At 37.3% G+C, this 13,859-nt stretch overlaps 2 protein-coding genes across 7 annotated transcripts in view; one reads left to right on the plus strand and one right to left on the minus strand.

Moving 5' to 3' along the window:
• LOC106868264 (syntaxin-5) overlaps window positions 1–13,859 on the minus strand; it is a 51,662-nt gene that overhangs the window by 28,761 nt on the left and 9,042 nt on the right. Inside the window, exon 1 of one of the 3 annotated variants that reach the window (XM_052970077.1) lies at window positions 3,465–3,576. The exons of 1 other annotated variant lie outside the window; for it this stretch is intronic. The gene's annotated coding sequence lies outside the window, so the exon portion shown is untranslated. Of the gene's footprint in view, window positions 1–443; window positions 872–3,464; window positions 3,577–13,859 lie in introns of those variants that run through there. One more of the 3 variants, XM_014913449.2, reaches the window with a different exon arrangement.
• The window catches only part of LOC106868266 (E3 SUMO-protein ligase ZNF451), a 13,861-nt gene continuing 6,583 nt past the window's right edge, over window positions 6,582–13,859 (plus strand). The window contains exons 1-2 of one of the 4 annotated variants that reach the window (XM_052970080.1): window positions 6,582–7,884; window positions 13,081–13,196. In XM_052970080.1, coding sequence (XP_052826040.1) covers window positions 7,837–7,884; window positions 13,081–13,196 — 164 coding nt within the window. In that variant the 5' untranslated portion in view covers window positions 6,582–7,836. Of the gene's footprint in view, window positions 7,885–8,660; window positions 9,334–13,080; window positions 13,592–13,859 lie in introns of those variants that run through there. The other 3 variants (XM_052970078.1, XM_014913452.2, XM_014913451.2) reach the window with 3 other exon arrangements.

The following is a 13,859-nucleotide window of genomic DNA, read 5'->3' on the forward strand; positions in this document are numbered from 1 at the left end:
TATATATATATATATATATATATATCTGTATGTGTGTGCGTGTTATACATAAACATGTATTGTACACTAACCCACTTGACACAAAGGATGTCGAGTACTTTTATGATTCTGTATCAAACAATAAAGAACATAAGACAAAAAGCGAGAGAGAGAGACAGAGAGAGATCGGAAGAAAAGATGAACATAGAGAGACAGAAGCAGGCATAAAAATGGAGACAGAGAAGAACCAAAAATAATCTGAAAGAAATAAACTCGTTCGGCTATTAATTATCTATACAAATTAATTGACTCTACTTTCAGATTACACTGACTTCAATACAGAATTATTGAACAATGAGGAAGATGTTGATACAAACATCTACAGAATGTAAATATAGTTTCTTAACAGGTATAAATTTGACAGTTAAGATAGAGGACAGAAATAGGCAAACAAAACAACATACCCGAGACACAGTAACCAGCAGTTGCGTGCTTTAAGAAACTGATTGCATCCACGTAATCAAATAGGTCAGAGACTTCCGGTGAGTACTATTAGAGTAGCCTCCCTTGAAAAATCAGCCTGTTGTCAATGGTTGACATTTACATTAGATTCCCGTTGTTGAGATTAGGCAAAGCAGTAAATTGTATTTCTTTGATTGATTGTTATTGTCAAGATTAAGTTGGTTATGCCTATCCAGTTCTTCTTTCATAAATTGCGTATCTGGGATTACTTTATCCAGTTTGGTAGGTTGTGATTTTGAGGAAGACTTGTCTGCTATTTCTACTAATTCGCGTGACCACATAGAGGTTACGTTGTTCACTCGTCTTTACTGGGTTAAGATGACTGACTCTTCGCACTCGCAACGTCTTCGTATTCTGGTTGGTTCAACAACAACAAATTTATGTTTTTGATAGATATTTTGCTAGCAATATTTCCGAGAATGTGACACAGGCTATCCTAAGACCACGTCAACAACACTCAACAAATAGTGTAAAGAACTCTGTTTGGATCTTGTTCAAAACGGGGGCACCAGTTTTCATTAATGTTTTATGTAGTGTTTTTGGTACCGAAAGACTTTCAAATTTCGTATACTTATCTATTTTGGGATCTATTTTAAAACGGGGGCCACATTTTTCATTAATGTTTTACGTAGTGTTTTTGGTACGGAAAGACTTTCAAACTTCGTATACTTATCTATTTTGTGTTATAGAACAGAAAAATATTTTTGTATTCGAATTTATTTCATGTAAAAAATTGTCTTATTTCGATAATTTCAACCAATCACTGACAAGTATTCAGTTGTTTATATTTACTCCGTTGGCTGATTAAGCGATGTAAAGCGTATTTAATCTCCATACCTTCGTTTTATTTGCTTTTTTCATTTTAAATTTGCTTTAACTCTAACCCTAACCTTAGGGTTAGGGTTAATTGTTTCAGAATCGTTTGTTTACGTAGTCAGCACTTAATGTATATCGGCTGAATGGACGTCAGTGATTGGTTGAAATTACAGAAATACAACAACTTTAACATGAAATAACTTGCGATGTACGTTTTTCTGTTAAGAAGACTAAGAGAAAAAGATGTTTTATATGACACATTCTACCAGTGTCCCAAATTTCAAAGTGTTTCGTTAAGAAAATACTGGTGCCCCCAGTTCTGCAAATCTAATGTTAATGATAATAATTTTTAAAAAAAATTATTATTTACCACAAGGACCCAACACGTTGGGGAAAATACAAATACAACAAAAAATTGTGGCGTGTACATCCTTTCTACTATAGGCACAATACCCGAAATTTTGTGGGAGAAGGCTAATCGATTAGATCGACCCCAGTACGCAAGTGGTATTTAATTTATCGACCCCGAAAGGATGAAAAGCAAAGTCGACCTCGGCGGAATTTGAACACAGAACACAAAGACAGACGAAATACCGCTAAGCATTTCGCATATTTTTTTATTTCCCACAAGGGGACAACAAAGAGAGGACAGTACGATCTGATATGGGGTCGGATTTATCGTATGAGTGAACAAAATGATGAATTAAAATTTTTTACATAAATAAGAATAGTTTGAATGATAATGTAGTAACGCCGTGCGCATGCGTAGAATTAAACAACCAAGCGTTCCCGCTCAATTCATTCTCTTTCTTGCTGGCCAGAAAATAGAGCATGGACGTGTCAAGCAGTGTCTCCAACACCCAACTCTGGAGACAGTCTCTTTACGTGTATAGCTGCCACTCTCCATCTTTCGGACTTACACTCGACAGCTCGCTCACATCTACATGACAACGTCCCAACAACAATGCTCATACACACAGAAGCTGTAACAAGAGCTAAAGATGTATATATTTACCACCTGAATAAATGTTGTTTAAGTTGATAGTCTGGAGTTCAGCGTTCCGTTATATTCATTAATTTTATATAGGAAAGTCAGGTATACATCTAATGATGTATAACCAACTTTCCTATAACATATACAAGACAACAATACAGAATGGAGTGGGGAGACGCGATATGCTCGGACCCCATGAGCCCCGTCTCACCACTGAAGCTTTGGGTTCGTCCTGTGTTGTATTCATGCAGTTCCATCCATACGCAACATTCGTGCGACATTCTTCCATCGTTCTTGGAATATTTTCGCAGACAAGCATTTTTTCTCTAACCCTATTTCCCTTCTTAGGTGGAAGATGAAGAAATTCACCAAGCCAGGCCAGGGATAAAAATGCCTGTTATTAACCCTTTTATTCGTGTCTTCCAAATCACCTCTCTCGCAATTGCTACTACGACGAGAAAGCAATTCTTACCTTCTTTCGATATGAAATCCGGTGGGTCAATTTTTACTATTGACTCAGTCGATAGCTGTACTCTTCCTGTACTTGACAACAGTTGTTCGGCATAAATCCACACATCTGACACATTTTGCAGGATATCATAAAAGAAAATGTCAAGTCCTTAGAAAGGTTGAGGAGTTGCGACGGGAACTTTCATCTCCGGTCCTGGTTTGCTATATTACTTCAGGTATCATCTGAAGAGCAAGATAGGGCTGGAGAGGAGACATTGTCGCGAAGTATATTCGGGAAAAGATGGAAGGATGTAGCAAGGAAGTCGCGTGTGAATGACGCAACTTAATTTTATCCCTGGTAAAAAAGAAAAAAAGCATGGTGTAGCCGTTGGGCTTCATGGATAAGTGTAAATTGTAAAATCTGTAAAATTTAAAAATTAATATTCATCTTCATTTAAAAAAAAAAACACTTTAAAAGGAACTCATAAACGCATTATTTGTTTGTAATGTCCTGTATTGTCCTATCTGCGTATGATATACAATTATCGTAATAAAGAATCATCTCTTCAGAAAGGTTGAGTACAACTTTCTTCATCTGTGTAGATCATTGTCTACGATACTATCGCCTGCTTCTGTGCACAAGTTAAGTCGTTTCAACAAATTGTATGAACAGTAAAAACATGAACAATTTAAAGTTACAAACCATTGCAGCTAACCGTTTCAGTTCGATTTTCTTTATTTGCCCACCGGGCTTACCGTTACAGTTTGTAACGACCATGCGAAGCGAGGTGATGAGAATGGCTCCTTAGTACATCACATGGTCGATACATGTAAAAAGAATAAATGCGTATATGAGCCAGAGGGAAAAGAGAGACACAACTGGGTAGAATGTTTAAGAGAAGCTTTATTGATATGTTAACATGTGTGACTGTGTGTGCGTCATGTATACAGAATAATAGACAGGCCGTCATGAGAACAAAGTGTGTGTGTATGTGTATAGACATGGATGTATACGTGTGCGTTAAGTACAGAGCATTGAATGAGTCTATAATGTGAAGTTAGAAGAATGCTCATAGACACAAGAATGAGAAATACCATTTTGTAGTCAATTGCACATGGTAGTTGAAATGCTGTATCAAGAAGTTGCGGCGATGAGGCAGAGCCGGTTGAGGTACATGTCGTACGTGAAGTTATGGCTGTGATGCAGAACCGGTTGAGTTACGCCGTACGTGATGTTGTGGCTGTGATACAGAGCCGGTTGGGGTACATGTCGTACGTGAAGTTGTGGCTGTGATGCTGCTGCCTGGGTCACTTGGTACAAGAGTTCTCGCAGGTTGTATATTTGCTGTGAACCATGGTGAAGTAATTCACGAACAGTGTTGTGTTAGAACCTGTGTATGCAGAGAGATGATGTTGACGGCGTTAAGATGATGATACTGGCGACGAAGAAAGAGATTGCCGTAATGCTGTTGGACGAGTGTTGTCGTCTGGCTCACAGGTTGCATATTTGCTGATGATCCAGGTTGAAGTAATTCACGGACAGTGCTGTGTTGAACCTGGGCGTCGCTGAAACTGGCTGTGGTTAGTGGCTAGACCTTAAAAAGTTGGGACCAAAAACTCCGACATGCGGAGAATCTGGAGTTTTATAGGGAGCAGTCGGCTCAACTGGGGTATAAACAGGCTGTCACACGTGACCTTATTTGAAGGCTGCGATTGGTTGGGTTGCATATTGGCGCGCGATAGAGCAAGTAACAAATTGCGCCAATACCAACCAGAGTAGTGGACATAACAGGGTCCAAAATGCAGCCAAAGGCTAGCTGTTCTCTACTACGTTCGTATGTATATATAATAGAGAGGAAAGAAATTTCCCTCAAGTGTCCGCTACAAGTTCATTGCAGCTTAACTTTACAATTCATTGTAGCTTAAACTATTGTAACAAACTATCGCCGCTTATTGTTTTAATCTATTGCAGATTACAGTGACGGTCCTTTACAGCTTAAAGTTAGATAGTCTTTGTCAATTATAACAAAAGAAATATTACTTCAAACAAAAGTGTTCTTTCAGTTAGTTAATACGAGATGCGTGCTTAGCTGATAAATCTCAAGCTTGCCAGTCTTAGTAAAAGTATTTTAACTCATTTTTTTTTCGGCCTACTCTAAGAGTAACTGTAATTCACAAACTCTGTATTTCCTACAAATAAATCCCCTAATGAACATTAATTCATGAACATTTGTATAACTCGTTTCTATAAACGTATTTATGTACCCTAGAGTAATATATTAATCGTAATTGCTGTTTTATATTATTTTGAAATAGTGTTTTTATGACACTATTATAATAACCCCTCCAATTAAACGGTACAAGCCAATACACAACAGGTGGAAAATGCAGAAATAAATTATTGTATATATGTAATTATAATTTACTAAGAATGTTTTTTTTTCTATAAAATCACTCGACGTTTCTTTATCCACAAATGTATCTAGGACATCATATAATATACTCTTCCTTGTTATGGCAGCATGGGTTTTAAGGGAATTTTTTCTGCAAAATTCCCTTATTTACTGTTCTTGAAGGCACATACTTCAGTGGTTAGAGCGTCGGACTCACAAACATGAGGTAGTCAGTTCGAATCCTGGACCGGGCTGTATTGTGTTCTTGAGCTTGACACTTGATTTCACGTTGCTCCAGTTCACTTTTTCTAGCAGGTCAAGCAACCACATACAGGCTCCGTCGTTGGTCTGACTCAGTAATAATTTTGTTATTTAGCCTCAAATCAACCCTAATACAGCAAACCTATGTTGCTATGAAAACACCTCTGGTTATTAACGAAGGGTTTTGTTAGGGGAGTGGACCTGGAAGTTGTTGTTCGCAAACAGCAGCAGTAATTTTCTTCGACTGAATACACGTCATTGATTGGTTAAAATTACCCAAATACGACAATTTAAACACGAAATAACTTCTAAAATACAAAATTTTGTCAAAAACCTTAAGAGTAAACCCTGTTCTATGTGACACATTCTACCAGTATCCGAAGTTTCAAAGTGTTTAGTTTTTTAAAATTAATTAAAAAATTTGGCCGTCAAATTGAAAAGATCCATAAGAGTCAGCTGACGTGTTACCAGAAGATGCATGACGTAATAATTGTTAAGCAGTATTTACCATAACACAGTGGTTTTGTATTTTATATTTTATTTAATTTACTTATTTGCTCTGTTCATCAAAAGGTGTTGATATGTATGGCGGATACATAAAGTATAAACTTTTGACAACGAATTAACTAGTACGCCACAGCTGGACAACACATAATTTAAGGAACTCTTCTGTTTTGTCTCGTGCAAATTAAGCTGACAAGAAATTGAGTGAATGAAGAGGATGAAACTACTAACGACGACGATGACGTTGCTAAAAGGGTCCCCTTCGAGGTTCTACACCGTAGCATCAAAGAAGTGGAAATGACGGGGCACGTAAATAAAATAATACTCAAGCATCAAGAGACCGATATGAATTTGAATATTAAGAATATTCATCTTAGGGTGAGCGAAGATAACGAAGAGGTTAATCGAGCAACGTACGGCTTATAAATCTGATGTTGAGTGAAGAATCTTCCACCACACAAGAAAAGGAAAATGGAACAGATGACACCAACCAGCTTATTGGCAAAAACAAAAAAAAAAAAAAAAAAAAAAAAAAAAAAAAAAAAAAAAAGAGAATATTATTTACATTGCCCCACCCCCACCCTTGCATGTATAAGGGCAATGACAGATGCATCAGTTAAAATGATGTCTTATCGAAACACATTGACACAACATCATAAAACAGTTGTTTAGTTGTTATTAAACAGTAGACGTGACTGTGTGGTAAGAAGCTTGCTTCCCAACCATATGGTTCCTGATTTTCTCATACTGCGTGGCACTTTGGAGAAGCGTCTTCTACTAAAGCCGACCAAAGCCTTGTGGGTGGATTTGGTACATGGAAACTGAAAGAAGCCCATTGTGTGTGTGTGTGTGTGTGTGTGTGTTTGTCCCCCACCACCGCTTGACATCCGGTGTTGGTGCATTTATATCTTCGTAACTTAGCGGTTCAGTAAAAGAGACCAATAGAATAAGTACGAGGCTTTAGAAACAAAGTACTGAGGTGGATTCATTCGATTAAAAATTCTTCAAAGAGGTGTCCCAGCATGGCCGCAGTCTCATGACTGAAACAAGTAAAAGATATAGATACAGTTTAATACAGAGGTAGCATATCTCTTTATAAGCTTTAATTACCACTTCCGTTACTGTTTGATACAAAATCTTGCAACAAAGGTAATTAAAGGGTTGGAAATCATAACATTTGGTGCAAATTTAGAGCTCCTTTTATGCATCACAAGTAATACTACTTGAATTTTTAGAAATATTTTCCGTGTAACCGTTAAATTAGAAGTAAATATTTTAAACAGCTGTACTTGTGTAAACATTCTCGCCCGAGGCTGTCTTAATAGCAATGTACTGGATCCTAACGTATTTATTGATAGTAAGACATATTATACATAGATCCGAACTGAGCCCTTAGACCCGTAGGCCTCCTGAGCAACTGCCCAGTGTGTCCATACCTTAAGGCGGAGCTGCTCTCCACATAAATAATTTACCTTCTCACTCGACCACATCCTGCGTTCCTTCTCTGTTGCGACTTTCGGCATTTTTATGTGACTTTTCAAACATAGCAACATTAAGGCCCAACTCAATGAATGTTATGCTTAACTGGACTCACCAGCTTACATGACAGCCGTGAAAGATTTCTTTGTCAATTGTTTTTCACAGTTTTTTTTTATCTTCGCAACAGAAAATATTAACAATCACATTGCCAAATATTTGACTCCACACAAAAGAATTTACTCTCATTCGATGCTGCAGCTGCGGGATGGAAGCGGCCTCGTGGCAGGCCCCGTACTAGATGACTGGACGTGATTGGGCAAGATCTCCAAAGACTCGACGTCATGCAGAGGGGCTGGCACAAGACCGCTAACAGTGGAGAGCACTGGTAGACCTGGTCGGCTCTACGCATAATGACGTCTTTGGGGCCGCTAATCTGAGATGACCCCAGCCCTATCAAGCAGGACCATGAAGCAAGCAAAACAGCAAGTACAAAGAATTTTCACATTTCCTATTTTTAGTCGATTTGATTTATTATTTCAACATTTCTCTTTTGTGTGTGAAAGATCCCAAACGCATAACGTGCCACTGCCTAACGTTTGGTGCCCCTGAACATGTAACTCCCCATCATCTCCTCCAGTATGAGATACTCCAGGTGACTGCTGGAGTTGTTGATACATTTGGGGCTGCTCTGTGTTCAACGTGCAGCAAAGCGCGAAAATCCAGACCAAGACAGCAAAGATTTGGACAGGAATATCGTTCCACATCATGACCGATTATTCTCATGGAGATGCTGGAGGGAGGAGGTTCTGTCATATTAGCTCTTGGCATCGTAAATCATCCACCTGTCTCAAATGTTACATCAATGCACATGGACGTATAACGTTGAGCAGTCAAAATGAAACAATCAGCATGCCTGTTTGTATGCATCTATGAGTTTGAGAATGTTCTAGTGATGTGTAACTGTGTATGTCTGTGAGTGTATATGGGTATGTAATTATGTAATATGTGTGTTTGTGAATATCCAAGTAATGTGTGTAATGAATGTATGTATCTATGACATATGTGTGAATGTGTGTGTTTTTATATATGGTATGTGTTTTGGTGAGTTTACGTGACATATTTGCGTAAATGCACCATGTATGTTTGTGTGCCTATCCAGGACGTGTCTATGTGATTTCTGCATCTATATTATGTTTCTGCACGAGTTTATATAGCACGTAAAAGGATAAGCGAGTGAAAGAGGGGAAAGAGAGAGATAGAAAGATATATAAAAACGAGCAGAGAGAAATGCATCAGGTAAACTAAACGAATATAATTTTTTTCTCACGTCTCATGAAGAAAACAGGTTAACACCCCTACATCAAAGGGCGTTAATAGGTTCGCCCAGTATTATATATAAAAACAGCTGTCTCTAAGGCAAGAACAGACGAAGATAGACAAAGAAAAGGCAAATCTAGGTAAAAGTTAAACAAACGCCAACAAGAAAATGAAACGAGTTGTTTCTGTCGTTTGCTCAAAAGCGATTGAGCGGGCTATGATGTCATAATTCAAAGTGATTTTTGACCTTTCGGTCAGCAAAGTAAGAAATAAGGAAAGAACAAAAATACAGAGAAGGGAAAAAGAAAAAAAAAAGAAAAAGGGAAGAGGATAGACAATCTAGTATGTGATTTGAACTTCACTTTCTCCGAGAAAAAAGAAAAAAAAAGAGAGGGAAACAACCGCGGAAAGGAAGAGAGAAGGAAGAAACTGAAGGAGTGAAAAGGAAGAAGAATCTATTGCTGCAGCTGCTGCTATGATAGTTTAGTTGACAAATCCCTCTGAAGCTACGAATCAGCCAAAACTATTTCGTGATCAGCATCAAGCAATACTTGTGATAAAAATTTTAGTAGCAATATAAGAACATGTTGCAGAATGGTTTTGTTAATAATTTCCAAGGTGAGACCCATTCCCACACACTTTACCTATTATTGTTCCGCAGCCAATAAAATAAAGTACCGGTCAAGTACAGGGGACGATGGTATCAACTAACCCTTCCCTTCAAATTGATTACCTTGTACCTAAATCAGAAACTATTATTATTATTATTATCATTATTATTCAGTAGACTTATTTTTATCGCGTGTACTCCACTTTACTACGAGTGCAGCTCTGTGTGCCTTGGGTACGTGCTGTTTTTTTTTTTTTGATTATTTGTTCGGTGTTACAGTACCTAGCAGTGTTATTTTCCGTATGTTATATATATATTTTCTAACCAGGATTGGGTTATGTTTTTGTTTGCATGTTTTTGATCACACCTTGACACAGTTTTTGGCTTTCAGGTTCCACATTCAGGTTACTTCTATTTACGTTCTGGGTTCAAATTCCACGAAAGTCGACTTTGCCTTTCACCTTTCTGGATCGATAAAATAAGTACCAGTCACGTATTGGGGATCAATATAATCGACTTCCCCCTCCCCTCAAAAACTGCTGACCCTAGGCCAAAATTTGAAACGAACATTGTTATTATTGACGAGTCCCCTACACAAGCTCTTTTAGCCACAGACACTAAGGAGAGAAAAGTTTAGTCAAATCTTTCTCTGCTCACTGACTGTGGCGAAAGAGTTATATGGCAGATTAGTCTTAAAGGTTTGAAGACAAGCATTTTTCTATCTAGCTAAGTTTTCAACTTCTTCAAGTACCAGACAAAAAGGAAGGTGAAGGTAAAAAGGAAGGTATTGCTTTGTTTATCGAAAGGAGGATAGAAGTCGCAAGACTGGTTATTCTAAATGGGTCTGTTCTGAGTATGCTTTTCTAAGTAAGAGGGGGGAAAGTGATAGAGGGCACTTTTGATGATTTGGAAATGGCAGAGAAATCTGGGGTTTTTTAAATGGAGTTTCTTCCAAATAATATAAGGAGGACTTCCCCACTATTGAGGAATTTTTCTTGTTAGAATTTTTGCTGGAATATCATTTTGATATCTTTTGTTAGTTTTTCCATTAATACTGATTTCCCTGTGATCGATAAAAGCCCCACCTTTTATTTGATCTATTTCGTCCTTTATATTGTTCTCAATGTTTTGGGCCCTTGTAGTCCAATATAAGAAATTAATTATTGCTTTGTTTTGAGTTCCAATGCCACCGGGGTCGAGTTTGCGTTTCATCATTTCGGAGTTAATAAAATAAGTATCAGTTGAGCGCTGGGAAGTCGATGTCATCGTCTTATCCCTCTCAGAAATTGCTGGTCTTCAGCAAAAATTTGAGACTATTATTATTATTATTATTATAATCATTGACTACTTTTTAATTACTGAAAGTTTCGTGCCTAGCAGCAATCGAAAATAATCATGATGCTGTTGGCCTTTTTCCGAGACAAGGTGCTGCAAATTTCCATTAAGCATTAAACATCCGGCTGAACCTCGATTTCCGGTTGACATTGATGCCTACATCCCTTCAGTTAATGGTATATCCCTTCTAATTTATTAAGCAGAATTTTTTTCCATTATGGCATTTCGATATCATTCTGACTTAGAATTGTCTATAGTTAGGAGACGAATTCTCTTCAGATGATATGCCATCCAATGTTTACTGTCAAGTTTGAAACTTACAGTAATGCCAAAAGTAGTCAAATAACAATGAATATGTGTGTGTGTGTGTGTGTGTGTGTGAGACTAAAACAAATCTGAGCATTTCCAAACGAATTATTTTCAGTACGGCTATAGCTGATTTTGACATTATTTTTTTATTAAGTAATTCATCGTGCTTATTTATTTCTAAGAGTTTTCTACCAATAGCTGGTCTTTCATTTAAAGCTAAGGAGAACGTTGAAACAATTTCTATTTTCTTCGTTGTTAAATTTGAGGGAGAAAAAAACTACACTTACATTTATGCCCAATTTCTCTAAAACCTCATAATAATTGTCAGCTTCATTTGAAGAAAGGGTAGATACTTAGTTGCTATAAAATTTCTAAAATATAACGGGTGTGTAGTTGAAATTCTACTCGATTTACATAAGTTGTTAATTCGAGTTTCTATAACGTTGATATTTACATGTCTTCTCTAAGTTTAATGTAACATAAAATGTTGTCTATACTTATTAGTGGTGGTTATATTGTCGAAACGTAGCTTAGATGTGGTTTTTAGATCTTTCCTAATCTATTTTTGGACTGGACATTGTACTAAAAGGAAAGGCCATCATCTCTAATGTCATGCTTTTAAGGTTTTGAATTTTCTTTTGGGTATATTTACAACATATATTCCATTCAAACCACATACTTCAGTCTCATGAAAGCGAAGCTCATACTGACATCAAACAGATCGTTGTATGTATGTTCGTACTCTTCTGTTACTAATTATATGAAAGCTTCCGGTAAGGACGGACCTGGTTTCTAACAAAGATGCAAAACTACATCATTGGCATGTAGATAAAAGTAGTCATATGTTAAAAATTTGAGAAAAGTCTTGCATACATTTACTTTTCCACTTACAGATTGTATTTGTAATGTGCGTGAGCTGATTGGTTTCTTTTTCTGAAGATCCTATCTTTTAGATTGTCCCTTCGGCATATTACTCACAAAACCAAGAGCGCCAATTATTATTAGAATAAATGCGAATTTGCGATTTAGGCATACAGGCTAAAGGCTTCAAACAAGTTGCCCATAGTAATACTTTTGTCTTTGATTTTCGAAGAGATATTCACATCAGCAGAGCCGCTGACCTCTATGACGTTACATACTTTTCTTGTCCGTCGCAAACAATGGTATCCGTCCTGTTATGCTTGCACTTGGTAGAAGTTTTGATTGGAATGTTCTGCCTATTCTGCCTAGTTCCAATCACTGTTGTGAACATTTTAAAATCACGACTGATAAGAAAGATTTTTTGTACATACATACATACATACATACATTTACAATCTGTAAACGGAACAGTAAAACTATGCAAGACTTTTCTCAAGTTTAAAATATGACATTGGGTTCGTCATATACATTCCAACGATGGAGCTTTGTATCTTTGTTAGAAACCTGTTCCTTATTCAAAGGAAAAATTTGAATAATTAAAAAGAGAAACATACATACATACATACGTACGTACGTATGTATGTACGTATGTATGTATGTATGTATGTATGTATGTATGTATAAGTTTCAGGGCTAACTAAAAAAATTCCGAAGTGCTAGAAACTTATATTTTGGTGATTGAATGGGAGTTTAACAAGAGGCTGGAGAATACGATTAGGCTCACATAACATGCAAATTATTCTGGAGACTAGCTCAGCCAAGAGAAATGTTAGTAATCTTGCCGGCTGGACATTGTGTTATAATATCGGTGAAGATCTCGGGACTATACCTCCTTTGCCCTTTCAGGTTCGTGGAAAGAATCTGTCGATAAGAAATATCAAATTCCGGGTTCTTTTATGACCTCTGAACTAGAATTACAACGTGGTTTTAGAAATGATGGATATCTCTTATGGACTCCCTCCGGGGAAGAGGAGCAGATAAATATCTATGAATTATATAGTATTACCTATGTAGCAATTTGCTGTGGATGAGACAGAGCAGTTTTACATATTGTAAGTTGTGTGTGTGTGTGTGTGTTTTGGGAGAAATTGAAAGGGAATAATTTAATTCTTGTAAGTGATCCGATTTTTTTTCTTGTTTGGTTTGATATTTCTTCCTTCTCATTGGACTTTGATGATGATATTTCTCAGGCACATTATCAAGACTACAATCCAGATTGCGCGAGCGAAGGAGGAAGAGGAGAAAAAGAAGAAGAAATCGAGCAAAATCACAAAGAAGGAAAAGGCATATTGCCAGAATGCGACAGGCATGTACCATACCTTTCTCTCCTTTCCGCCCTTTCCACTCACGTTGGTCTGTAAGAGGCTATAAACATTTAGCATCACGTCCTACCATCATATCACGACCAACGATCCGAAGGCGGAAGCTTGTACACGGCCGTGGAGGATTTGACGTTCATCATAGAAGACGTAAAATAGATGGCCAGAATCATCGTCAAGCTTGTTCATTTACATTCAGACCTAGGTTTCGTCATCGTCATTATCGCATGAATCCTCTGAAACATAAACTATGCAGGATGGATCACATCATATTTTGGGATATAGACAACTGGAGTAGGTTCTTTGAAAAGCTGAAGTTTCTCTTGCCTCCGAATACCTTCGTATGGGGCTTTCATAGTACCCAATGGAACCAGCCAACCAGGTAATGCATTCGTGTTAAAGCTCTTTAAGTGTGAGAGGGTGTCTGGCTAAATGAAATGCAATTTTTGGCTCTGTCTCTTTAAGCTCTGTGCTCAGATCTCGCTGGAATCAGAGTTATTTCTTTTAGCTCATTTCTATTATTTTATTTCTTTTATTTGTTTCAGTCATTTGACTGCGGCCATGCTGGGACACCACCTAGAAGGATTTTAGTCGGACAGATCGAGCCCGGGACTTATTTTCAAAGCCTAGTACTTATTCTATCAATCTAT

The sequence above is a fragment of the Octopus bimaculoides genome, chromosome 8 (genome assembly GCF_001194135.2).
Source record: "Octopus bimaculoides isolate UCB-OBI-ISO-001 chromosome 8, ASM119413v2, whole genome shotgun sequence".
In the NCBI taxonomy this organism is placed as follows: domain Eukaryota; kingdom Metazoa; phylum Mollusca; class Cephalopoda; order Octopoda; family Octopodidae; genus Octopus; species Octopus bimaculoides.